Source organism: Panthera tigris, chromosome E1 (assembly GCF_018350195.1).
Source record: "Panthera tigris isolate Pti1 chromosome E1, P.tigris_Pti1_mat1.1, whole genome shotgun sequence".
In the NCBI taxonomy this organism is placed as follows: Eukaryota; Metazoa; Chordata; class Mammalia; order Carnivora; family Felidae; genus Panthera; species Panthera tigris.
Window position 1 is genome coordinate 35963459 of NC_056673.1, and position 26345 is coordinate 35989803.

The following is a 26345-nucleotide window of genomic DNA, read 5'->3' on the forward strand; positions in this document are numbered from 1 at the left end:
TCCCCTCGGCTTCCAGCCTCCCGACAAGCTCACTTCACAGAACCTTCCTCAGCTGCCCGGGCACTGGTCACCCTTCCTCCTCCGCTTCTCCAAACCTGGCTGCACGATTCCGCTTAGCGGACTCGACTGGACCAGGCTGCAGCCTCCTGAAGGCAAGGACCCTGTGTCATTCACATTATCGGAGCCCCCAGGGTGACAACAAATTGAAGTGGTGCCATTGACCATGATATAACTTCTACCGAATAACCCTCAAAACGCCAGCAGTCACCCTTTCAACCAAGGATACAACCCACAATGGACTCTTTTGCGTGAGGTCAAATGAGACGATGCGAGATGCTGTGTGTCCCTAACTGGTAACGCGTCCTACAAACAAATAATGACTGTTGTTGATGTGCCTCTATTGCCCTTGTCGGGGGGTTGGTCCCTTTCTAACGACCCTTAGGCTCTGACGGGCATTTCTCGTCCCTGAGCCTGACCCATCTGCCCCACCCGCTGGCTTATTCTTTCCAACATCCGTCTTCTCAGGAGTCTATACTTGGGTATCCCCAGCACCAGTCCCGCTGTTCTGGGTCCCACGACGGGTACGTCTAGAGCATTCCTGATGCCCGGGCACCTTTATGTGGAGCACTGGAGATGGTTCTTGAAGTAATGGAGAGCCAGCTTGAACCGGATCTGGTCGTGAGTGTTGGTCCGGAACGTGCTGTACATCGTCTCCAGGTCCGCCGCTGGAGAACGGGCCTGGTGACCTGTGATCACTTCTGGGCACGACCCCACAAGCAAGCTCCCGAGCCCATCAATAAAGAACTCTGTGAAGAGAGGGAGAACATCAGCTGGAGAGACCCCAGGGCCATATCCCAGGGTCCGGGCAGGGGGGCGGGGCACAGTTTATACCCCTCAGGAGGTGGAGCCCATGCAAAGCCACCTGCCAGGCTGATGAGCGCGAAGGAATTCATAAGCACGTTTCTCGGGGATGTGGCCAGAGACACAGAGAGACACAGAGAGACACAGATCAGCTTTCTGGCTGGACAGAACTATGAACGTCTGAACTGAGGGAGCAAGAGGGGAACGAGGGAGGGGACCGGCTTATAGGGGGAGGGCGTCTCACATGGGAGCAGCCGTTGGGGGATAAGAGGCAAAACGAAGGGAGGCAAGAGAGACCTTGTCTGGGGGAAAAGGGAGAGAGGCCCAGCGTGGCAGGCAAGGACCACGATCGGTGGTGCATGTCCCTTGGAAAGAACAGACTCCTGAGGTCAAGTCCAGAGGCCAGAACCTTCCTCACCCCTCCAGCTCTTCCCCACCTGAGTGAGCCACTCGCCGCAGGCGGGGGTCGAAGCCAACTCTCTGCAGTCGCTCTGTGTGGGCCAGGAAGAAGTTGACCACGCCGCTGGTCACCACACAGCGGGGGAAGCCATCCAGGGGTCCGAAAGAGCCTGGCCTCCGGTGAAGACAGTCCCCATTCTGACTCCGCTCCAGCAACAGCTTAAACTGGAACACGTTCCCGAGCACACTGCCACCTACCTGACCCGTGGGCAGAGAGACGCGCGTCAGAGAACGCAGACTTGATATTCAGGTTGCCTCTGCCAGGAAGCCTTCCTGGACTGAACCTCAGTCACTGATGAGGGAGCAAAAGGCAGGCTGAGGGCAAAGCAGAAGCTGACACCCTCCACCCCACCCCCCACCCCCACAGCCACGGTGGGATGTGCGCGAGGTTCCTCAGGCACTCCTGCCCAAGAACAAAGGAGAGGCGAAAACAAATGGCTAACCGATAGAGATCACGGTCCTGCGGGACCTGAGTCCCCCTCGGTTTGCAACTCTGTTGATTTACAAGAAAAAAGTAATCTCAGAAACATATAGAGTCGATTTCCTGGGACCCTCATGCCACCCTCCTCTCCAGAGGACAGAAACTCTCATATAACCAGTCGCTTCTCACACACTTATAACGCCTAAGGGTCCCCTCCTTGTGCTATAATAAAAACACATTTTTGCACCGAAGGTGTCTCAAGAATTCTTTCTTGGCCCATCGGCTCCAAACCCCAACACTCCAAACCACATCAGTTACCAGAATCACGCCTGGGGCGCCTGGCTTAAGCATCTGACTTCCGCTCAGGTCATGATCTCACCGTTACCGCGTTCGAGCCCCGTGTCGGGGTCTGAGCTGCCGGCTCCGAGCCTGGAGCCTGTTTCAGATCCTGTGTCTCCCTGTCTCTCTGCCCCTCCCCTGCTTGCGCTCTCTCTCTCTCTCTCTCTCTCTCTCAAAAATAAATAAACATTTTTAGAAATGTAAAAAGATAAAAATAGAAACAAGGATCACACCTGTTCCGTATCTACCCTTCATACTATCCCTTGGATTCACTCTTTTTGCTGTCGCAACATGCCTTTCCACACACCAGCAAGGTCCGTTGATCTTTTCATTCCTTCCTTCTTAAAAAAATGTTTATTTATTTCGGGGAGAGAGAGAGAGAGAGAGAGTGAGCAAGGGAGGAGAGAGAGAGAGAGAGAGAGGGAGACACAGGATCCGAAGCAGGCTCCAGGCTGACGGCAGATGAGCCTGATGTGGGGCTCGAACTCACAAAGCAGGAGATCACGACCTGAGCTGAAGTCGGACGCTTAGCCAAGCGAGCCACCCAGGCGCCCCTGACCTTTTCACTCCTGCTCACCCCAGGAAATCTCGCTGGTGGGAGCAGAAAGCACCATGTCCAAAGGGCAGACAAGTCTGCTCCGCTTACCCTACAGCAAGCTCGCTCTTTCCAGAAGGTAAGTCATTCCCTCCCGCGAGGCGGAGCAGTGCTTGGGTGCAGGCCCGCAGCAGCCTGCGTGCACAAGGGCCCCTTTGTGGAGTCACCACTGCCGGCCCTCTTGCAAGGGGCCTTGGGTCTCGAGCTGCCTCCCTCCCCCTGCTCTGCTCCTGGCCCCCCCCCCCACCCTGAGAGGGGAGAAGAATCACCACTTCTTTCCTTCTTCCTTCAGCAAATAGACCCTCTGAGCTTTAAGTGGACTAAATTACAATACAGCCAGAGAGAGCAGGGGAGAGGGGCAGAGGGAAAGAGAGAATCCCAAGCAGACTCCACGCTCAGAGCAGCGCCTGACGCACGGCTCGATCTCACAACCCTGGGATCGTGACCTAAGCCAAATCGAGAGTCGGATGCTTAACTGACTAAGCCACCCAGGCGTCCCTTCTTTCTCCTTCTTCTTCCTCTTTTTTTTAACCTCAATAAGGCTACGTACGCTTTTAAAAACGTTGTACCCTTCACATTTTTTTTTAATGATGTGTGACAGAAGGGCGCCTGGGGGGGCTCAGTCGGTGAAGCGGCCGACTTCGGCTCAGGTCGTGATCTCACGACCGTGAGATCCGTGAGATCTGTGAGATCACGGATCTCAGGTCCGTGAGTTCGAGCCCCGCGTCGGGCTCTGTGCAGACAGCTCGGAGCCCGGAGCCTGCTTCCGATTCTGTGTCTCCCCCTCTGTCTGCCCCTCCTCCGCTCAAGCTCGGACCCTCTCAAAAATAAACAAACAATAAAAGTGTTTACAAATAATAATAATAATACAATAAAACAAATCAATGGCGTGTGACAGCAACAGAGAGCACTGCTCTGTTTCCCCTCACACCGGTCCGGGGAGGAAGTTAGAAGTGATCCCATAAACACACCGTTTTAAAGATAGAACAAGGGTTAGGAGCGGAGCAGGGGTGGGGCGGGGGGGTCATTTACTCAAAGAAAAGTAAATATGGAGGCAGAGACGGAGGCCGCACACCTCCTGATCCCCGGTGTGGCGCTCTCAACCCGAGCTGTGCTGGCTTACCCATCTCCTGCATGAGCCCCTCGCCCTCCGGGGAGCCCTCCCTCCCCTGCCCCTACCTCTCTTCCCTCCCCTTCCCCTTCCCTCTCTTGGCTGTCTCTACAGATTGCAGTGGGGGGGGGGGCGGGTAAAAAGCGGCATCTCAGCCTTACCACGTCCAGTTCCGTTTTCTCTAGGACATCCACCAGCACCTCAATCTTGGTCTTGTCATTGAAGAGAAAATCATCATCCACCCAGAGAACGTATTTGGTGGTGACCTGAGAGATGGCCAGGTTCCTACCGGTGAACCAGCCCTGCGGGTGGAATGAGGGGAGAGCAGAGGTTGCCGGCCCCGGGCGCGTGTTAGAATCCCCCGGGAGCTTGCTAAATTCCCAACAGCCAGGCTGCACCCCAAACGGGAGGAAGGACAGGGACTCCCTGAATCAGAGGTTGATATGAAGAAAAGGCCAGGAGGGGCGCCTGGGCGGCTCAGTCGGTGGAGCGTCCGACTTCGGCTCAGGGCGTGACCTCGCGGTCCGCGGGTTCGAGCCCCGCGTCGGGCTCTGGACTGGCAGCTCGGAGCCTGGAGCCTGCTTCCGATTTTGTGTCTCCCTCTCTCTCTCTGACCCTCCCCCGTTCATGCTCTGTCTCTCTCTGTCTCAAAAAATAAATAAACGTTAAAAAAAAGAAAAGAAAAGGCCAGGAAGCCCTTCGTTGGTCCCAGGGCCAATGTGGGGTGACCGGAGTCCTTTCTCGCCTGACTCTGTGACTCTCTTTCCACTTCCCCTCCTGGTGCCTGGAAAGTGTTGGAGGGTAGGACGCTATGGTATATATCATCCCCTTTTCTTTCTGTGTGTCCTTGCAGGAAAGGGTATGTGAAGGAGAGAGAAAGGGAGAGAGGGAGAGTGCCTCTAGCTTGGGTGGAATCATAGGGATCACGAGGTTCTCTGCTCTTGAATCTGCAGGTCAGGAATCCTTAGGATGTCCGACCCCTCAAGTCACTTAGAAAGACTAATGTCCACACCAAGCGTGAGGAAAGACGGACTGATCACCTCGTTAGTGCAGAAAAGTAAGAGTGACCCGATTTCTCTGTGAAGGTAGAGTCAGCAACGGGGCTCAGAGAAGAGCCCCGCCCCCTCCCCCCCAGAATCGGGCTTCCTTGGGAAGGCCACTCAGGCAGCCCCCTCCAGGGAAGAACTGACTCTGGGTCCCAGGACCCAGATGCCTCCCCATCTGCCGGGGACACACCTTCCCAAAGGGCATGGTGTAATACTCCACATGGTCGTCCTTAATCTTCAGGGGCTCCTTGCTGTCATCGGCCACGATCACGGTCAAGTCTGGGTAGAACTCCCGAATGCTCCGGAGCATGGTCATGAGCTTGCGGGGACGGAGGAAAGTTTTGGTGGCGATGGTCACCAGGTCTCTGAGCTTCCTCTCTGGCCAAGAAAGGGTGGATGTCATGAACAGACACTTCTCCACAGAAGACATCCAGATGGCCAACCGACACATGAAAAAATGCTCAACTTCACTCATCCTCAGGGAAATACAAATCGAAACCACCATGAGATACCACCTGACACCTGTCAGAATGGCTCACATGAACGACTCAGGCAACAGATGTTGGTGAGGATGCGGAGAGAGGGAATCTCTTTCGCACCACTGGTGGGAATGCAAACTGGTGCGGCCACTCTGGAAAACAGTATGGAGGCTCCTCAAGAAGTTAAAAATAGAACCGCCCTACGACCCAGCAATTGCACTACTAGGCATTTATCCAAGGGATACAGGTGCTGTTTCGAAGGGACACGTGCCCCCCCATGTTTATAGCAGCACCATCAACAATAGCCAAAGTATGGAAGGAACCCAAATGTCCATCAATGGATGGATGGATAAAGAAGATGTGGGATATCTATACAATGGAGTATTACTCGGCAATCAAAAAGACTGAAATCTTGCCATTTGCAGCCACGTGGATGGAACCGGAGGGTATCACACTAAGCGAAATTAGTCAGAGAAAGACAAACATCATATGACTTCACTCATTTGAGGAACTTAAGATTAAAAAAAAAAAAAACCCAGATGAACATAAGGGAAGGGAAGCAAAAATATTATAAAAACATGCTGAAAGCCATCACCCCGCCCATGGCTTGTGGGCGACAGCTCCAGATCCCTACTGCAGCGCTCCTTCTCAGAATGACAGACATCATCATTCCAGAAACCCCTTTTGTAAACACCTGTTGCGCCATTACGTCAGCTCCCCTCAGGTCTGAGGGAGTGAGAGAAAAGTGAGCGGTGGAAAGGGTCAAGTAAATCGTGTTCAAGGGCCTGTCAAATGAATCATTTCCTCCCTTTCCTTGGCCCACAAGACACCTCTGGTTCTTTTGTTCTATGGGAAAGAGAGAACCCGGGGCACGAATTACTGTAGGATGTGGTCAAGGTAGGGGACTCCTGGCTAAGTTGGTGGCGTAGCTTTCTGTTCGAGATTCCTTAGTTTTCCCGATACAGAGCCATCATAAAGATACAAAGATATAGCCATGTTCCAAAGCACACGTTAGTTCCCAAGGAACAGAAATAAAAAGCAGTTGAGCGGGGCTGGAGCTGGGGCCTGCTGCATTCTGGAACCAGAAGCAGCGGCGGAGGCTGATTCTGAGGGATGACCGAATTAAGGTGTCTCATGGGACGTGTGGGTCCAGAGCCGGGCTTTTTTTTTTTTTTTTTTAGTGTTTATTTATTTATTTTGTGCGTGTTGGGGGGAGGGGCACAGAGAGATGGGGAGGGAAAGAGTCATAAGTAGGCTCCGCGATGTCAGCACAGAGCCCAGTGGTGCACTCCATCCCACAAACGCTGAGATCACGACCTCAAATCGAGAGTCAGACGCTTGAGCGACTGAGCCACCCAGGCGCCCCCAGGGCCGGGCTTGTTGCTAGAAGCCACAGAATGGAGCTAAGTTGCACACCCTCCATCCCTCGCCACCTACTCCCTGCCAGGCAAGGAACCCCAGGAAGGCTATCAGCCCTGCACACACGTCTGGGCCCAAACAGAAATGACGCCACCCCCCTAGCCATGACCTGTGCCACGCCACCGTCGGGCCCAGAAACTGGCTCTTCCATAACCCCGATATCACCATGAGGCAGAGTCCGGAGAGGGAAGGGAGAGAGGAAACAAAACAAGCAAGCAAAATCTCCTACTCAGGATGAGCTCACCCACAAAAGTTACAAAACACCCAAAGAAAAATTAGGATGAACAACAGCCAATGAGTCCACCACGGATCGACCACATAGAGACGAACCCATTCCGGATAGACTGGCAATAACAGAGGAATCCAAAAACGGTTTAAAATGAGAATGCTTAAAATTTTGAAGCAATATGGGGCACCTGGGTAGCTCAGTCAGTTAAGCGTCCAGCTTTGGCTCAGGTCATGATCTCGCGGTTCATGGGTTCGAGCCCCAAATCGGGCCCTGTGCTGACAGCTCAGAGCCTGGAGTCTGTTTCATAGTCTGTGTCTCCGTCTCGATCTGCCCCTCCCCCATTCATGCTCGCTCTCTCTCTCTCTTTCTCTCTCTCCCAAAAATGAACGTTAAAATTTTTTTTAATCTTTAATATTTTGTTCTTTTTTTTAATGTTTATTTATTTTTGAGACAGGGAGACACAGAGCATGAGTGGGGGAGGGGCAGAGAGAGAGGGAGACACAGAATCCGAAGCAGGCTCCAGGCTCTGAGCTATCAGCACAGAGTCCGATGCGGGGCTTGAACTCATGGACTGTGAGATCATGACCTGAGCCGAAGTCGGACGCTTCACCGACGGAGCCACCCAGGTGCCCCATTTTTTTTTTTTTTGTTTAATCTTTGAAGCAAGAAATAACAGACTCACACGTATGAAAAAGAAAATATGAAATAAATCAGGCATAAGTGAAATAAAAATATTTGGATATGAAAACAACTCAAAATTATAGAAAATAAATGGTAAGAACCAAAAGAGGGACGTGACTTCACATGTATTAGAATATTTTTAAAAGCAAAAGAGAATGCTATGAACAACTTTTATGACCCCAAATTGGTGATTTTATATCAAATGGATAATCCTCTAGAAACACTTAAAAACGGACTCAGTGTACATACAGATCAATAAGCACTAAAGACACAGGGTGTTGATATTTTAAAATTTCTCCTTTTTCTCTCGCTTCTTCCCACTCACATTCCTTCCCTTAACCCCCAAACACGTCCCCCGCAAACTTAGACCAAGGACAAAAAGAAAAAAAGAAAGAAAGGCAAAGAAAGAAAGAAAAGAAAAAAGACACAAGGACCAGACAAGCTGAAAGAAAAAAACTTCAAGGGACCTGTAATTCCCGTATTGTTACAATTCATTTCAGAAAATTAGTTTAAAAAAAAAAAAAAAAAAGGAGAGCCACTCAACTCATTTTATGAGACTGTATAATATAGATAACAAAACCGGGCAAGGACATTACCAGAAAAGATAGTCTCAGTTTTGAACACAGGCGCAAGAATCCTAAACAAAATAGTAGCAAATTTAATTCAGCATTTGGTCAAATGGCACACTGCCATCCAAATGGGTTTGTTGCCGTGGATGGAACTGGAGGGTATTCGGCTGAGTGAAGTCAGAGAAAGACAGGTGTCACATGTTTGCACCCATATGTGGAATTTGGGAAACTTAACGGAAGACCGTGGGGGAAGGGAAAGGGAAAAAGTCGTTTCAAACAGAGAGGGAGGGAGGCAAGCCATAAGAGACTCTTAAATACAGAGAACAAACTGAGGGTTGATGGGGGTGGGGGAGAGGGGAAAACGGGTGATGGGCACTGAGGAGGGCACTTGTTGGGATGAGCACTGGCTGTTGTATGGAAGCGATAAATCATGAGAATCTACTCCCAAAGCCAAGAGCACAGTGTATGTTAGCTAACTTGAAAATAAATTATATTTAAAAAAAAAATGGGTTTGTTGCAGAGGCGCCTGGCGGGCTCAATCTGTAGAGCATGTGATTCTTGGCCCAAGATCAAGAGTCCCACATTGGGCATCAAGATTACTTGAAATAAATAAATAGAATAAAACAGTTAAAAAAAAAATGGGTTTGTTCCAGAAACGTGAGGATATTCCGCTGCAGGAAATTAATCAGGGACTCCTGGGTCGCTCAGTCAGTTACGGGTCCAACTCTTGATTTCAGCTCAGGTCATGATCTCACAACCGTGAGATCGAGCCCCACGTTGGACTCCATGCTGGGTGTGGAGCCTGCTTAATATTCTCTCTCTCCCTCTCCCGCTCCCCCTCTCCCCCACTCACGTGCTCTCTCTCCCTTAGAGAAAGAAAGAAGAAAGAAAGAAAGAAAGAAAGAAAGAAAGAAAGAAAGAGAAAAAAAGAAAATCACCCAATGTAAATCACTACATGAACCCAATTAAAGTAGAAAAATTATTTCAACGGATGCAGATAAATTATCTGATTAAAATCCAACACTCATCCATAATAAAAACTCTTAGTAAGAAAACAGAAAATAGAAGGTAGAAACAGAAAAAGCCTTGGCAATAGAAACAGAAGGAAATAACTTTCTTAGCCTGATACATTTACCACTCCCACACAGCAAACATTAATAGTGTAGCACTAGATTGCTCAGGAACAAGTCAAATCACCCTCTAGAACTCACTGCCACTATTCAACCCTATACCGGAAGTTTTTGCCAAATGGAGTAAGACAAGAAAAAAAAAGTATAAGAATTAAAAGCAAAGGAAGGGACAAAAAAAAATCAGTACTTATCTAAGAGACTCTGTGTTTAAACACATCATCAATAAGATGGCAGCAAAGATGCTTTTTATGAGCCCAACGTTCAAAAGTCACTGATGTCCTGGGGCTCAGTCAAACGTCCAACTCTCAATTTTGGCTCAGGTCGTGATCTCACGGTCACGGGATCGAGCCCCACGTCACAGTCTCTGCTGAGCATGGGGCCTGCTTAAGGTTCTCTCTCTCCCTCCCTCTGCCCATCTTCCCCGCTTGCGTGCTCTCTCTCTCTGTCTCTCAAAAAAAAAAACAAACTGCTGTCCTGTATATTAGCAACAACGAATCAAGAGGTAGAAGAAAAAGATCCAGGGACAGCCCTGGTGGCTCAGTGGGTTAAGCGTCCAACTTAGGCTCAGGTCATGATCTCGCAGTTCGTGGGTTCAAGCCCCGCGTCGCCCTCTGTGCTGACAGCTCGGAGCCTGGAGCCTGCTTCAGATTCTGTGTCTCCCTCTCTCTCTGCCCCTCCCTCACTCATACTCTCTCTCTCTCTCTCAAAAATAAATGAACATTAAAAAAAATTTTTTTTAAAGAAGAAAAAGATTCAATTCACAGTAACAATAAAAAACATAGAGCACCTAAGACTAAATCCAACAAAATGTGTGCAATTTCTTTACGAATAAAATTACAAAATAAATTAATTATTGAAGAGCTTATGAAGAGACTATCGCAGAAACCATAAGATGGAAAGGTATACCAGATTCGTGACTGAGAATATTCAACTTTACCAAGTTGCCAACTCATCTCTAAATCATCTATAAATTCTATGATATGCTAATCAAAATCTCAAGGGATTTTGGAGGAGCTTGATGAGAGGGTCCTGAAATTCTAATGGAAAAGTCAAACACCAAGAAGAGTTAAGAAAATGGTGCAAACGAAGTACAGTCATCCTGAAGTATAGATTTTAAAAAAATTTTTTTTAATGTTTATTTATTTTTGAGACAGAGAGAGACAGAGAGGGGGCGGGTCAGAGAGAGAGGGAGACACAGAATCGGAAACAGGCTCCAGGCTCCGAGCTGTCAGTACAGAGCCGGACGCGGGGCTCGAACTCACAAACTGCGAGATCACTGGCCTGAGCCAAAGTCGGATGCTTAACTGACTAAGCCACCCAGGCGCCCCCTGAAGTATAGATTTTATCCCCACTAGATGTAAAACTTATTATACAGCTTACTGAAGTCTTATGGGATTGGTCCAAGGAGAAACAGACCAATGCAACCCAACAAAGCCAAGATTCAGACCCCTGCATATATGAAACTTGGTATGTGACAGACTGGTCACACAAGCCATGGAGGAGGAGGATAGATAGGCTCATTAATATATGGTGTGGGGACGATATGCTATTCATATACAAAAAAATCAGATCCCCAGCACATACCACACATAAAAATAACTTGCCCGGGGATTAAATATCTACATGTGAAAAGCCAAACCTACAACTTTGAAAAAAAAAAAAAAATACAGGAGAATATCGTTATGGCTTCAAGGTAGGGAAGAGTTTCTTGAGCAAAGCACAAAAAGCAAAAGCTAGAAAAAAAATCACTTCTACTACATTAAAGGATACAACTTTCACATAACAAACGACGCCAGAAACAAAATCAAAAGACAAGCCGCAGGTTGACAAAAGGTCAGAATCTAGAACTTCATACCATAAGGTACGATAACTTTTATGAACAGCTCAAAACCACGCTCAATGCTCTATGCGTGTGCGCGCGCACACACATGCGGGTGGGAATAGAAATTTACATATGAAATGTACAAAAACCAGGAAAAGAAAGATGTATGTGATCATTTGTTAACAGAAGGGAGGGGGATAAGATTGTGGAAGTTTCTACCTAAAAATAACACCTTGTCTTTAAAGCAAACCTGAAGCCAAAAAGGAAAACAAATTATGTGACTTTCTTGTACTTAATTCTCTTATTTTTGAGATAGTTGTGTTAGGCAAATATTTTAAATCCTTCTCCCTGGATATTTCATGCTATTACCCTTAAATAGTAATTCATTTTGTATTTTGAATAGACTCTATTTGGATAGAGTAGACTTTGAATACATACATAATATATTCAAAAAATGCCAAGCGGTTCAAAATTCTGAATATATCGAACGTTATACCATGAAACAATTTCTTCCCATCTCTGTCCCCCAATGAGGAAACCAGGAGGCAACCAATGTTACCAACGTCTTGTTCGTTTTTCCTTAATCCAGCAATGAATGTAGATGCATTTTTTTTCCTCTCTTCCTTTTTACAGACATGGTAGCTTACCCTTCCCTCTCTTCTGTACCCGCCTATAACTTGGAAATCATTTTGTACCAGCATAAAAAAAAAAAAAAAATCTCCTCCTGTTTTCCCCCTTCCCTCCTTCAGAATGCCACTGCGTGGAATTTCATTATATGGATGGCCCCACTTGATCTAACCAATGCATCCCGCTACTCAGGTTTTTGCTGCAATAAAGAACCTCAAACAAACATCATTTCACACAGATATAAGTATAGTATGATAACTTCTAGAAGTGTCATTGCTGGCCCGAAGGGAATACACATCCCAAATGTTGATAGATATTGCCAAACTACCTCCAGAAAGGCTATGCCAATTTACACGTCCCACGGGGGTTCATAAGAATGCCTGCTCCCTGGGGCACCTGGATGGCGCAGTCCTTTAAGTGTCTGACTTCGGCTCAGGTCATGATCTCGCAGTTCGTGAGTTCGAGCCCCGCATCGGCCTCTGTGCTGACGGCTCAGAGCCTGGAGCCTGCTTCGGATTCTGTGTCTCCCTCTCTCTCTGTTCCACCCCCGCTGGAGCTCTGCTTCTCTCTCTCTCTCTCAAAAATAAATAAAGATTAAAAATTTTTTTCAAACAGTGCCTTCCCCCCACTCCTCCTCCAATCCTTTCTGATATGAATGTATTTCACATTTGTGCTTTTTTTTAAGCGTGGGACTGAGTACATATTTTAATGGCTGAAAGTATTGTTGGATTTAATCTGTAGCAAGCTGTGTATTTTTCCATCGGCTTAGTAGGCACTTTTTTCTTATTTTTTCAACTTTTTTTTCTTTTTTATTTTATTTTATTTTTTTAATTTTTTTTTCAACGTTTTTTATTTATTTTTGGGACAGAGCGAGACAGAGCATGAACGGGGGAGGGGCAGAGAGAGAGGGAGACACAGAATCGGAAACAGGCTCCAGACTCCAGGCTCTGAGCCATCAGCCCAGAGCCTGACGCGGGGCTCGAACTCACGGACCACGAGATCGTGACCTGGCTGAAGTCGGACGCTTAACCGACTGCGCCACCCAGGCGCCCCAATTTTTTTTTTTTCTTTTTTAAAATTTACATCGAAATTTATATCCAAATAGCATATAGTGCAACAATAATATCAGGAGTAGATTCCTTAATGCCTCTTCCCCATTTAGCCCATCCCCCCTCCCACACCCCCTCCAGCAACCCTCAGTTTGTTCTCCATATCTATGAGTCTCTTCTGTTTTGTCCCCCTCCCTGTTTTTATATGATTTTTGTGTCCCTTCCCTTATGTTCCTCTGTTTTGTCTCTTAAAGTCCTCATATGAGTGAAGTCATATGATTTTTGTCTTTCTCTGACTAATTTCGCTTAGCATAATACCCTCCGGTTCCATCCACACAGTTGCACATGGCAAGATTTCATTCTTTATGGTTGACAAGTAATACTCCATTGCATGTATATACCACATCTTCTTTCTCCATTCATCCATCGATGGACATTTGGGCTCTCTCCATACTTTGGCTATTGTGGATGGTGCTGCTATAAACATGGGGGGTCATGTGTCCCTTCGAAACAGCACCTGTATCCCGTGGATAAGTGCCTAGTAGTGCAATTGCTGGGTCGTAGGGTAGTTCTATTTTTAGTTTTTTGAGGAACCTCCATACTGTTTTCCAGAGTGGCTGCACCAGCTTGCATTCCCAAGTAGGTGTTTTTTTCAAACATTTATTTATTTAAGTAATCTCTGCACCCAGCCTGGGGCTCGAACTCCCAACCCCCAGAGTAAGAGACACACCCTCCACCGACTGAGCCAGCCGGGTGCCCTGGCTTATTAGGCGTTTTTATTGATTCACAGGCGCTTGCAATTAAGAGCACACCTTTGACTTTAATGCGTGCTGAAGATATATTTTTTTTCCCAATTTGTTCTTTGTCATTTGCCTTTGCCTTTGGTGGGTTTCTGCCATAAAAACATTGAACAATTTTGGGTATTTTACGTGGGTAGTCTTTCCTTTCTGGCCTTTGTGTTTTGTGACGTATTTAGAAAGGTCTTATACTCTAGGATTGCTTTTTTTTTCACTCCATGGATTTTTTTTTTTTTTTTTTTGCTCTGGCACTTAAAAATATGCGATATTTGATCAATTTGGAATTTCCCTTGGTATGAGCTGTAGGACAGATTCAACTTTCTATCTTCCACGTAGCTCCACAGCTGTCCCATGGGATTTCTTGGCTAATCCATCTTTTTTTGCCCTTTAATTTGAAAAGCTGCCTTCGTTACATGGTAGAATTCTAACATGGTCGTTTCTGGATTTCCAGTTGGACTCCATTGACACATCTAGCCACGTTCTAGTACCATTCTGTTCTTGTTATTATTACTTATTAAGATGTTGTCATTCATTTTGTTTTTTTCAAAATAAGCCCAACCATATAATAAGTTAAATATGATTAAGCGATATTAGGAGCGTGTGTCCTCGAATCCGCCCCCCACCCCACCCCCACCCCCACCAAGCAAAGCTTGTTTGTCAGGAATCCAATCAGAGCTGTTATTTTCATTGAATCTCCTCCTCCACCTCTCAGGGGATGGTGGGGGGCGGGGATCCCTTCCGAATGTCACCAAAAGCTCCACAGGATCCCACCCTGGAGCCCCGGGGGGCAAGGGCCTCACCTGGTCCAGGGTCATACAACCTGGGGATGACAGAATGGCGGATGGTCACTGGAAATCTGGCGACTGAGGACTTGGACTCCAGACTCACTGGAGGGAGACAGAAGGGCAAGGTGGGCAGCACCGCGTCTGGGTCACTTTCCACGCTGCCCCAAGGAAGCCGATTTGAAGCCAGGTGAAGGCCCGGTAGAGAATGTCCCGCCTGGGATGAGACTGAGGACCCCATAACGTTGACAGCATTCTGGCACCTGACTTGCTCTGCGTCCCTGGGGCAACCTGCTGACTGCCCCCCCTTTTTTTTTTCAATTAAGTTCTATGCCTCACACGGGGCTCGAACTCACGACCCACGAGGCCGAGAACAAGAGTGGCATGCTTTATCGACTGAGCCACCCAGGCGCCCCCAAAGGGAAAACAGCGACTTGAATTCATCCGGAAAGAACCTGGGGCTGCCATCAGGGCGGCAAGGATTGTTCTCCCAGGGAATCCCTGGGGTGGGGGGTGGGGGGTGGGAGACAAAACCACTGCCCTTGGGACTGGGAGTTCCCCCACATCCCTCTTTCCTGTCAGTGCCCAGGACGAGATACCGATGCGCAGACTGCTTCCCTCCCCTCCCGCAGCTGAGAGCTACAGATAACGGGGAACAGGGCCCGATGGCTTCCAGGTACACAGCACGAATGATCCGTCCTCACAGAGAGGTACGTGTTCTTTCCTTCCAGTCATGCTATGGGGTCAGTGGCAACATGGGGATAATATGGAATACAGTACTTGGGAAGGTGAGACATCCAGGGTTAGAAACAGGAGCAAGGCAAGCGTGCTAAATGCAGGCGGGCTTCCTGGAGGAGGAAGACTTTGAGAGGGTCCCGTGGCTGCTTTCCCGCTCCCTTCGCATTTTGCCCTCCAAGCACAGGCTCTCACCCACATCCACCCTGGGGTGCTGGTACACTGTGCTGGTGTATGTCAGGCGCTGGAGGACGAAATTCAAAAGCTTCCGGTTACTGGTCGAAACGGTCAGCTGCTTCTGGCCTCTGCCCTGCACCACACTGTCCGGGGTGTCAGCAAGGGTGTTCAGTGTCCCCAGAGACGCTGTCAGGGTGACCTAGGGTGGGTGAGGTAGAAGGACGCTGAATGCGAGGAAAGGCACATACCCGGGATGGCCAGCAGGGGGCAGGGCACAGGCGGGAAAGAGGAGGCGCTCCGGGGTGCTCTTGAAAGCTGGGGTCTGGCACCGCAGGCAGTTGTAACTTTACTCTCAGCAAAGTAGAATCAAGTCCTGGGGCCTGGAGTGTTCCAGGGCCACTGCTCTCTCATCCCTTGGCTTACGGGATACCATTCTTCTAGATTTCTGCCTACTGCCGCGGGCTGCTTCTTTTGACTTTGGCTGCCTCTTCCTCCGTCTGACCTCCAAATGGAGTTTTTCAGGGTTCGGTTCTGTCCCCTTTTCTCTTCCTACTCAACACCTTCTAGAGGAGGCGGCTTTATGTATATATGTTTGAAAGTTTATTTATTTATTTTGAGAGGGAGAGAGAGAGCATGTGCCTGAGCGAGGGAGGGGCAGAGAAAGAGGGAGAGAGAGAGAATCCCAAGCAGGCTCCACACCGGTCAGCCACGGGGCTTGATCCCACAGACCCCGAGATCATGACCTGAACCAAAACCGAGAGTCATACGCTGAACCAGCTGAGCCACCCAGGCGCCCCTAGAGGAGGCATCTTTAAATACCATTCATAGGCTGATGGCTTAAAAATGTATGTCTCCAGGGGCTCCTGGGTGGCTCAGTCAGTTGAGGGTCTGACTTCGGCCTAGGTCATGATCTCACAGTCTGTGGGTTCGAGCCCCGCGTCAGGCTCTGTGCTGACAGCTCAGAGCCTGGAGCCTGCTTCGGATTCTGTGTCTCCCTCTCTCTCTGCCCCTCCCCTGCTCATGCTCTGTCTCTCTCTGTCACAAAAATAAATTTTAAAAAATTAAAAAAAAAAATTCTTTTTTAAATGGATGCCTCCAGCTCCCATCTCTCTGAGCCCTAACTGCCCGGCTGTTTGCTCTGCTAGGAAATTCCCCAGGCGACTAACTCAAAGTTAAGTCTTCGCGACCAAACTATTGATGTTTCTCTATCAACCTGTTTTCCACTCTCTCCCTGCTTCTCCCAGCCTCGTGAATGGCGCCTTCATCCATTCAACCGGTGACGTCCCTGATGGAGGTCACTGCTATTCTGAGTCCTGCCGGATCTACCTTCAACACGTAGCTAGGACGGGTCCCCTTCTCTCCACCCCATTGCTACTCCCTAAAGCCCCTCTCCTCTCCTGCCTCCTCGTCCTCTGTGCATCCAGACATCTTTTGTGAAACGTACACTGGGTTATGTCACGTCTGCTGAGAACGCTTTGGTCAGCGGGCGGGTGTTTTCTGAGATCCCAACTAGAGGCACTGAGAGAAGAGCAGTGAATGAAACCAACTCCGCACCTTCCAGAAGCTTCTATTCTGGTGGGGGAGGTCGGCCACCAGTCTATCACGATGCATATAAAATAACTCAGGTACAGAAAGGCACCCTGAAGAAGATATGAGAGTACTGGGAAAGTGGCAGGGCATGGGGGGGGGGGAGCACTTTGCTGGGAGGGGGGCAGGCCATCGGGCACTGAGTAGTTTTGCAGATTTGCTCACTCATCACCCATTCCAACCTCTGGCATGCAGGGTGGGAAAACTCAAACTACATTTCCCAGACTCCTTTTCAAATTAGGGCTCTGGATGTCTTTTGCCTCCAACCCATCAGCTCTACGGGCAGGAGAGCTGGATTTGGAGCCGTGTTAAGCGGGCCACGGAAGGCTAAGGGCACGGAGCATCGGTCTTGCCAGAGCTCACCCTGACAGAGGCAACATGCACAGAAGCCGTGGCCGTGGCCGTGGCCGTGGCTGCGGCTGTGGTCGCCACTTCCTCTTGAGGTGGAAGCAGCAGCATCTGTGATGGCCCAGGTCTTTAGAAGTCCTCCTCGGAGCTCCGGCCGCTGGAGTTCATGAAAATCATGCCTTCTGGAGGCACCCTTTCTCCTCTCCCCACCTGGGACTCATGTCAGATATTCAATCTGGATAAAGACTCTGTCAAAATCTGAGACCAGCCACCACTGGGGAAGCAGGGTGTGGACAGGAGGCCAAATGCAAAACGGGGCTGGGAAGGGGACTTGCCTTATAGAAGGGGGCGTCTTGTCCTTCAAACTGAAGGCCTGGAAGACACAGATGAAAGGAGGAAAAAAAAAAACACCAGTTGAGAGGGTGTCAAATGTTCCCTGACGCTCCTACCCTCCCGGTGGATCCTATACATCCTTCCAGAACCCCTTCAGTGTCCCCTCCTATCCAGGGCATCTGCCGAACACTCCTCTCTCCCTGGGGGTTGTGTTAGGGGGTGTCCCCTGTCCTCAAATTCCAGTGGTTCTAAAACCTCTGATGCCCACCCTCAGCACTGGACGGGGACTGTGAATTAATCCAGCACTTTCCAGGCATCTCTGTTACTGAAGGGAAGGCCGCAACGGATCATACTATATGTGAGGTTTCTAGAACAAATTCGCAGAGACAAGACATTCTACTGAATGGTGGCTGCCACGGGCAGTGGGGGGAAGGGACTTAAAATTAAATTGGGTACAGAGTTTCAGTGGGGGAAGATTAACAAGTTCCGGAGACGGATGACGGTGCCGGTTGCCGAACGATGAGAATGTAATGCCACAGCCCCGTGTGCTTCAAAATGATGAATACGGTAAATTTTAGGATATGCACATTTTACAATAAAAAAAAGGAATCATCCGTGAAATTGGCAAAGTAACATCTACCTCACGGGGATGTGGTCCTGAACTAGAGACGTGTCTAGAAATCCCTCGTTGGAGGGGCGTTTTAACCAACATAAACATTCTTTTCAATATGCTGTCCCAGGAGGTGGGCTCATCTTGGCCTGTTCCCATGATTGACGGGACGCCAAAAAGCCAACGATGTCCTAAGAGCCCTTGAGGCACACAGATTTCTGTCCTCTTCTGTGTCATCTCGGGTCCCCTGGGAGGTCACCACCACTGAGGGTGATTCCCAGGGGCGGAAGCAGTGAGACCGACATTCAGCGAAATCACGCCAAGCTTCCTGCGTTGTGCTGAGCACACAGCAGGCACTCAATACACGACTGTCCCCTTCCACTCCCCAATTTTGCTTCAGAAGGGTTAAGAAAGTTGCCTGGCTCCTCTCCAGACAGAGACGTACCTACCTGGGAGGGGAACCGTGTGCAGGGGCATCACCTCTACCCCATGGACCGGGTACCCAAAGGGGAGGTTGGGCTGAGCCAGCAGCGGCGGTGAACGGGGCAACCCTTCTCTGCAGGGGACAGAACCAGAACCGTTAGCAGCCGCTCTGACGTGTCTCCCCGGTCGGTTCTTTTTTTTTTTTTTTTTTAACGTTTATTTATTTTTGAGACAAAGAGAGATGGAGCATGAACAGGGGAGGGTCAGAGAGAGAGGGAGACACAGAATCCGAAACAGGCTCCAGGCTCTGAGCGATCAGCACAGAGCCTGACGCGGGGCTTGAACTCACGGACCGCGAGATCATGACCTGAGCCGAAATCAGACGCTTAACCGACTGCGCCACCCAGGCGCCCCCCCACCCCACCCTGGTCAGTTCTTAAAGTGGTACCTGTGTCCAGAGCTTTGTGCTGCCAGGGGGAGAAAGTGAAAGCAGATTGCCCTGTGCACCCCTCCGTCCCCTCCCTCCTTTATTCCTGCCCTTCCCTCCAGCCTTGAATCCCACAAAGGAATCGAGGCAGTTTACAACAAGGCACATGCGAAATCCAAATCACAACCAGCGAAAAAGAAGAAACAAAATAATCAGAGCATATGGGCCAACCCAGCTGCGGTAGCCCAATGCCAGGGTCACTTCCTGGTAGCCAGGGTACAAACGGGTGGCCAGTCAGGACTCTGGTCTTATTATCAAAAAGACAAAAGCAAACAACTCCCGAGGTGAATACACTTCTTCCTGGCACTGAACTCACAAAGAAGATATATCGTAAGAAACGTGATTCGTTGCCTTGATATTTTCAGAGCAAACACAGTGACAGTTTTCATATGGTTTTGTTGTTACAACAACCTCAGTCAAGGGCAAGCGCGGAAGAATCCAGTGAGATTGAGTCTTTGAGGCACTAAGGGAATCTGGTTGAAACGCAGCCTCTTAGGGATCCAGTGTGGCCAAGCGTATCACTTAGATCACCTGGAAGAAAGATCAGACGACTGTAGCGAGTATTTATGACGATACAAAAGAGAGAAAATTTTAAAATGGAAAATGATATAAATAGGCAACTAGCAGAAGAGACACTACAAATGGCGAATACATATATGAAACGTGCTCTGCTTCAAAATTAATCGGGGAAATGCAGCTTCTAAAACAATGACCTAGGGGCCCCTGGCCGGCTCACTCAGCAGGGTATGCAGCTCTTGATCTCAGGGTTGTGAGTTCGAGCCCCGCGGTGGGTGTACCGATTACTTAAAATAAAACAAAAAAACCAGGGGTGCTGGGACGCCTGGGTGGCTCAGTCGGTTGAGCGTCCGACTTCGGCTCAGGTCATGATCTCGCAGTTCGTGGGTTCAAGCCCCGCATCAGGCTCTGTGCTGACAGCTCAGAGCCTGGAGCCCGCTTCCGAGTCTGTGTTTCCCTCTCTCTCTCTCCCCCTCCCTCCCCTGTTCACACGCTGTGTGTCTCTCTCTCAAAAATAAACAGAAAAAATTTTTTTTTTTTTAAGCAGAGGTGCCCAGGTGGCTCAGTCGGTTAAGCGTCCAGCTTCAGCTCAGGTCATGAATTCAGGGCTCATGGGTTCGAGCCCCACAATGGGGGCTGTCAGCGCAGAGCCTGATGCGGGGCTCAAACTCGCAAACCATGAGCTCGTGACCCGGGCCAAAATCAAGAGTCCAACACTTAACCCCCTGAGCCACCCAAGTGCCCCCCCATGCACCATTTTCTAATTGAAGTATAACACGGTGCTAACCAGACTCAAATGAACCCGAGATCTTAGCCAATATTAAGCTCCACCAATAATTTCAAGGATACAGGGACGCCTGGGTGGCTCAGTCGGTTAAGTGACAGACTCTGGATTTCAGCTCATGTCATGATCTCACGGTTGGTGAGATCAAGCCCCCGGGTAGGGCTCCCGGCTGACAGCACAGAGCCTACTTGGGGATTCTCCCTCTCCCTCTCTCTCTGCCCCTCCCCTGCTCTCATGCGCCCTCTCTCTCAAAATAAATAAAATCATGATAATAGTTTCAAGGATACAGACAATTAAGCGGCACAGACAGAGCACACAGAGATCTTGGGAATCCCGGGGGGGGATCCCCTGTCATGCCTTCCCACGTCAGACGTGCTCTCTGGCCGAGGATAATGTGATCTCCAAATGGGGGTTGGCTGAATTCCCTCACATGGCAGAAAGCATGTAAGGTATGAATCATCTCCATTCTACGACCCCCAGAGAGTTGCACAGCTTAGGTGACATTCACCAGGGGCCGAAGATTCTGGGTTATTTATTCTATGTGATCGCGTTGCCCCCCTGTGTTACAGGGGAGGCAAGGAGACGAGAAGGTCCCACTCCTGGAGGACCAAGGCACCCATAACCGGAATCCTAGGTCACCTGTTCAGTCACAGAAATGAGGCCAGCTCTGAAGGCCGCCTTCTGGAACCATCCCTTTTGGAATTCCCAGAATGGGAAGCCGTTCTCCCTCCTCAGGCATCGCCCCCCTCCCCGGCCCTCCCTCTGGTCCTGTAAACACACTGAGCTTGGGACTGAACTTCTGAGCTCCGCGCGGGTCGCTGACCACCTTCCGTGGGCCACAGCCCGCCCACAGTCACCCCGCACCGGGCTGGGGCTCGGTGGTCCTTACAGCAGCGGCAGGGACGGCGAGGTGGACGCGGACTGTGTCCTCTCTGTTCCTCTGGGAGCGTCCCGGGAGCGGCATTCAGATCAGTCCTGTCTCGGTACCTAACTCGGCGCCTCGCCCAGAGCGGGCATCTCGCCGAGGCCACCTCAAGTCCCCGACTACAGGGACCTCACAGGCAGTGGCAAAGGGAGACCAGGAGAGCCGGTGGGAACCACAATACTGGCAGGAGGCAAGCAGAGGCTGCCACGGGGCGCAGAGCCAGGCACAGGTCCCGCTTGGCGTGACAGCTTTATCACATCAAGTTATGGCTGTTTATACGCTTTTCTGACCTCTGCTGTCCTATCAGTTCATTGAGGCTACAACCTCGGTACCGTTTTGAGCCCTTTCGTGGATCAGTTCATTACAGGTCCCAACAACCCCGGGTACTGTTATTGTCCCCATTATACAGAAGAGGGTAAGCAGCTCGCCCAAGGTCACCCGGCTGGGACACGGAAGACGCACTGTTAACCGCGGAGCCCGAATGCTCCTCACGCAGCTAGGTGGGGCCAGGCTTCAAAGCCATGCCAGAATCATCTGTTGGGTTCCCCTGGCTCTTCGACTCGCAACGCTGCCTCCTGCCGCTGCCCCATCTCTTTTTCTGGAGTCTTCTATTTGTATGTAGTTTGGGGGGTGGGCGGGTAGTAGTTGATTCCCACAAGCAAACCTGGAGGGGCCCTACTCACCCTTCCCCTTCCTTGACTCATGACTCAGGCTCAGTCAACTGAGCACCCGGGGACCGTTCATCCCAGAGACACCGCTGTCCCAGGAGTAGAAGGAACATGTACCTTCCAGCTGCCTCCTCAACAGGTCGCCCCGCCTTCCCTACTATGTACTCTGCACCGAAAAGCCAGAGCCCCGTTTTACAAAAGCATCTCAGGTAAGAACGGGCCACTTTTAAAAACCGTTCGGTTCTGGCGCGCGTGGGTGGCTCAGCCGGTTAAACGTCTGACTCTCCATTTGGGCTCAGGTCGTGATCTCATGGTTCGTGAGATCGAGCCCCGAGTGGGGCTCTGTGCTGACAGCTTGGAGCCTGCTTGGGATTCTCCCTCTCTTTCTCCCTCTCCTCTCTCTCTCTTTCTCTCAAAATAAATAAATGAACATTAAAAAAAAAAACAAAAACCCTGTCTAATTCCTTGCATTACTCAGAAAGCAAAATGCACACCCTTCCTCCTGGCCTCCTGGCCTCTCTGAGTTCATGCACCACCAGCCCTCCCTTGACTTACTAGGTTCCAACAGCCGTCGCCTGCTTTCTTGTCATTCAGCCATCACAAAATTCACCCACCGCCTCCACCACCTGCCCGGGCTTTGGGCCCTGCCTTAACTCTTCCTTCTGAGATGCTCCCTTACAGGAGACGCTGGGGACTCCTGCTTCATATACAAATCAGAGTCCAAGGTCACTTTGCTTCACCATCCCATTAAATCTTAGGCATTTAGTAGCATTCTACCACACAAATTTAACTGGCACCTCCATAGGTGCCATCTAATATTTAGGTGACTTATGTATCTCTTAATGAATCATGAATCATGTATCTCCTGTAAGAACCATAAGAAGAGTAATATGAATAGTAAACCACAATAATAGTAGTAGGTGATATTTTTGCAATGCTTCGGTCCGTCAGACCCTTTACGGGATACTAGCTGTGTTAACACAATGTTCATTACGAGCCTTCACAAACCTCCGAAAGAAGTATCTCTATCGCCATTTTTCATATAAAGATACTTAAGTACTGGGGGGGGGGGTCAGGTAACTTGGCATCCAGCTTGTTCCAGAGTTCAAGTCCCTAAGCGTCGTTCTGTTCTTTTTATTTTTTATTATAGCATGCCTTCCACTATGATTCATAAATGATTGCTGGAAAAAAGGAAAGGACGGGAGGAAGGAAAGAAGGGACGCCTCAGACTATCTTCATTCCTCTGCTCGACTCTTACGAGGAAATGCCCTAGACATGCAAAGTTTGATACGTCTTCATGGACGGACCATTTTCTATCTTCCTCGGTTCTCACTCCTTGCTTTATTCCTAACGGTTCCCCCACACCCCCAGGGGCCCCTGCAAGAGAGGAGATCCTCCCTGTTTTCTTGGGACCCACACCCTCAGGACACAGGAGAGACCCAGGAGCCCCCCGCCCCCCGCCCCGGTCTGCATTACCTCCTCTGGAAGTGTTCAAATTCAGCCCGCCTCCTCGCTTTCACCGCAGGGAGTTCACTCTGGCCATAGGCATCCTGGAAGTTATAGCCTCCCTGCCCTTTGGGGGCTTCACATTTGCACTGGTTTTTCGGGAACAGCCTAAAACCAGAAAAGGGCTGTGCACATGGGGCGGGAGGGGGGAGAACCCGCCATCTAAAACCCGGTGTGCGGTTCACCGTCCACCCTGGGCATCTCCTTCCCACACCCGCCCAGGTCTTACTTGGGATCCCAGCAGCAACACCTCCCAGAGACGCAGGGAGGGGAGGGGACGGAGAAAGGGGAGAAGGTCCCCTCTCTGGAATTATCCCCCGCACCCACTTTCTTTAAACTCGAGTCACATGGATGCCAGGGGCATCTTGGCCCCACCAGAGGAGGAGGCCAGCGGGTGGAAAAGGCTGCCCCTTTCTCACACTGTTGGCCGGACAGGCCCTCCGTAGTTGTAAGGGACTTTGGTAGGTGCTGTGCACCTTGCAGCCCGAACCCCTTCCTGGTCCCCCGGTTTGGTTCACTTTGGCGACGGGCGCAGGCTCGGGAAGGCGGGGAAGGGGCTGTACAAGGGGCACCAGGAGGCACAGTAAACCGTAGGGGGAGCAAGGTAGACATCAGAACAACGTGGACTAACTTGAACCTCACCAGATTCCATCATAGGTAAAGAGGTTCCGGAGACGTTCCTCAGGTAGAAGCTTCGGCGGCTGGTCAGCCACAGCAGAAGGAGGGAGCTCTGGTGTGAGCCTACTGAGCCCCACTCTTACGCACAGAAACCCAATGGTGCCAAGGCCTAAGAGAAACACTGAAATCTTGAGGAGCCGTAGAAATTCACACCTGTAGGCACACGAAAGAACAAGTTGTGTTAGAATCTCTTTTCTTGAGGGGCGCCTGGGTGGCTCAGTCGGTTGAGCGTCCGACTTCGGCTCAGGTCATGATCTCCCGGTTCACAGGTTCGAGCCCCACGTCGGGGTCTGTGCTGACGGCTCAGAGCCTGGAACCTGCTTCCGATTCCGTGCCTCCCCCTCTCTCTGCCCTTCCGCTGTTCATGCTCTGTCAATCTCTCTCCCTCCCTCTCTCAAAAATAAAATAAACGTTAAAAAAAATGTTTTTGTTTATTTATTTTGAGACAGAGACAGAAGGTGCATGGGGGGAGGGGCAGAGAGAGGGTGAGAGAGAGAATCCCAAACAGACTCCACACTGTCGGCACAGACCCCAACGTGGGACTCGATCTCAAGAACCACGAGATCGTGACCTGAGCCGAAATCAAGAGCGGGACGCTTAACTGACTGAGCCACCCAGGCACCCCTGGCTTAGACTCTTGAAAAAGACAGTATTACCAAAAGGAAAAACAGTGGAGGGAGGGGGAAAGCTTTCGATACTGAAGAAATCAAAGAAATCTGGCAACCAGACAGAACGTGTAGACTTTGTTGGGATCGTTGTTCCAAAAAACAATTTTAAATGACGTTTTCGGGACAATCGTGAATATTTGAACATGGGCTGAAGGTTAGATTATCTTAGGGAATTGTTCATTTTTTTTTTTTTAGGTGAGCTGGTACTCTTGTGATTATATAGAGGAATGGGGTCATTCTGAGAAGTGTGATGAAATCTTTAGAGGTGACGTGTCCACGTGTCTCGAACGTCCTTTCAGATGGCTCAGCCATTTGAAAGACAAAAAGAGACATCAGGCAAATGTGATAAAATATTAATAATTGTTATCTCCAGGTGGAAGGTGTATTCGTGGTATTCATGGTGACACTGTTCTAAGTTTTCTTCAGTTTGACAGTTTTAAAAAATAAAACTTTGAAGGGAGCCTGGGTGGCTCAGTCTTCAGGTTAAGCTCAGGTCTGACTTCGGCTTAGGTCATGATCTCCCGGTTCGTGGGTCCGAGCCCCGCATCGGGCTCTGGGCTGACAGCTCGGAGCCTGGAGCCTGCTTCGGATTCTCTCTCTGCCCCTCCCCCACTTGCGCTCCCTCTCAAAAATAAATAAACATTAATTTTTTTTTTTTTTTAAGGGGCACCTGGGTGGCTCAGTCGGTTAAGCGTCCGACATCGGCTCAGGTCACAATCTCACGGTTCGTGGTTCAAGCCCCGCGTCGGGCTCTGTGCTGACAGCTCAGAGCTTGGAGCCTGCTTCAGATTCTGTGTCTCCTCCTTTCTCTACCCTTCTCCTGCTCACGCTCTGTGTCTCTCTCAGTAGTAAATAAAGGTTTAAAAAAAAATTTTTTTTAATCTATTCCCATCCCAGCAGCACCCGGGTGGCTCAGTCAGTTAAGCGTCTGGCTGTTGACTTCGGCGCAGGTCTCGATCTCACGGTCTGTGGGTTCGAGCCCCGCATTGGGCTCCGCGCCGACAGCACGGAGCCTGTTTGGGATCCTCTCTCCCCCCTTTTCCTCTGCTCCTCCCCTGCTTGAGCTCACTTGCACGCTGTCTCTCAAAAATAAATAAACTTTTTTAAAAAAAATCCGTTCTCATCCCAAGATCTTATCAACAGCCAAGAAAATTTAGAGATGCGAAGTACCAAAATACCCAGCCCAATACGTGTATATTTTCAGTATCACATGGATGAAAGTCCCAGGCGCCATGAACACTCTCATTGGATGTGGTATATGCCTTCAGGAATTTCAAACATTGCCAGTGGAAGCTCGTATGGTGATTCGCCTGCTTGCTCTATGTTCACTTCTGCCGAATTTGTACCAAAATACATCGGGTTTCTACAATCGCTGATTTCTGCTGGATGTCAACCAAGTTCTTACCGTGATGATTTGTCTTTCTGTAAGTCTCACGTTGTGCTGTAATAGAAAACCTCCACTTGGAAACTCTACATTGGACAGC

At 49.7% G+C, this 26345-nt stretch overlaps 1 protein-coding gene across 1 annotated transcript in view; it reads right to left on the reverse strand.

The window, feature by feature from the left end:
* Positions 1-615: 615 nt before the first annotated feature.
* Positions 616-26345, reverse strand: part of B4GALNT2 (beta-1,4-N-acetyl-galactosaminyltransferase 2) — a 67109-nt gene continuing 41379 nt past the window's right edge. Inside the window, exons 2-11 of the mRNA XM_007085839.3 lie at positions 24158-24346; positions 23486-23623; positions 18656-18762; positions 17599-17636; positions 15347-15527; positions 14435-14521; positions 5023-5210; positions 3948-4088; positions 1299-1518; positions 616-806 (exon numbers count right to left, since the gene is read on the reverse strand). Of these exons, the coding sequence (XP_007085901.2) occupies positions 616-806; positions 1299-1518; positions 3948-4088; positions 5023-5210; positions 14435-14521; positions 15347-15527; positions 17599-17636; positions 18656-18762; positions 23486-23623; positions 24158-24346 (1480 nt within the window). The remainder of the gene's footprint in view (positions 807-1298; positions 1519-3947; positions 4089-5022; positions 5211-14434; positions 14522-15346; positions 15528-17598; positions 17637-18655; positions 18763-23485; positions 23624-24157; positions 24347-26345) is intronic.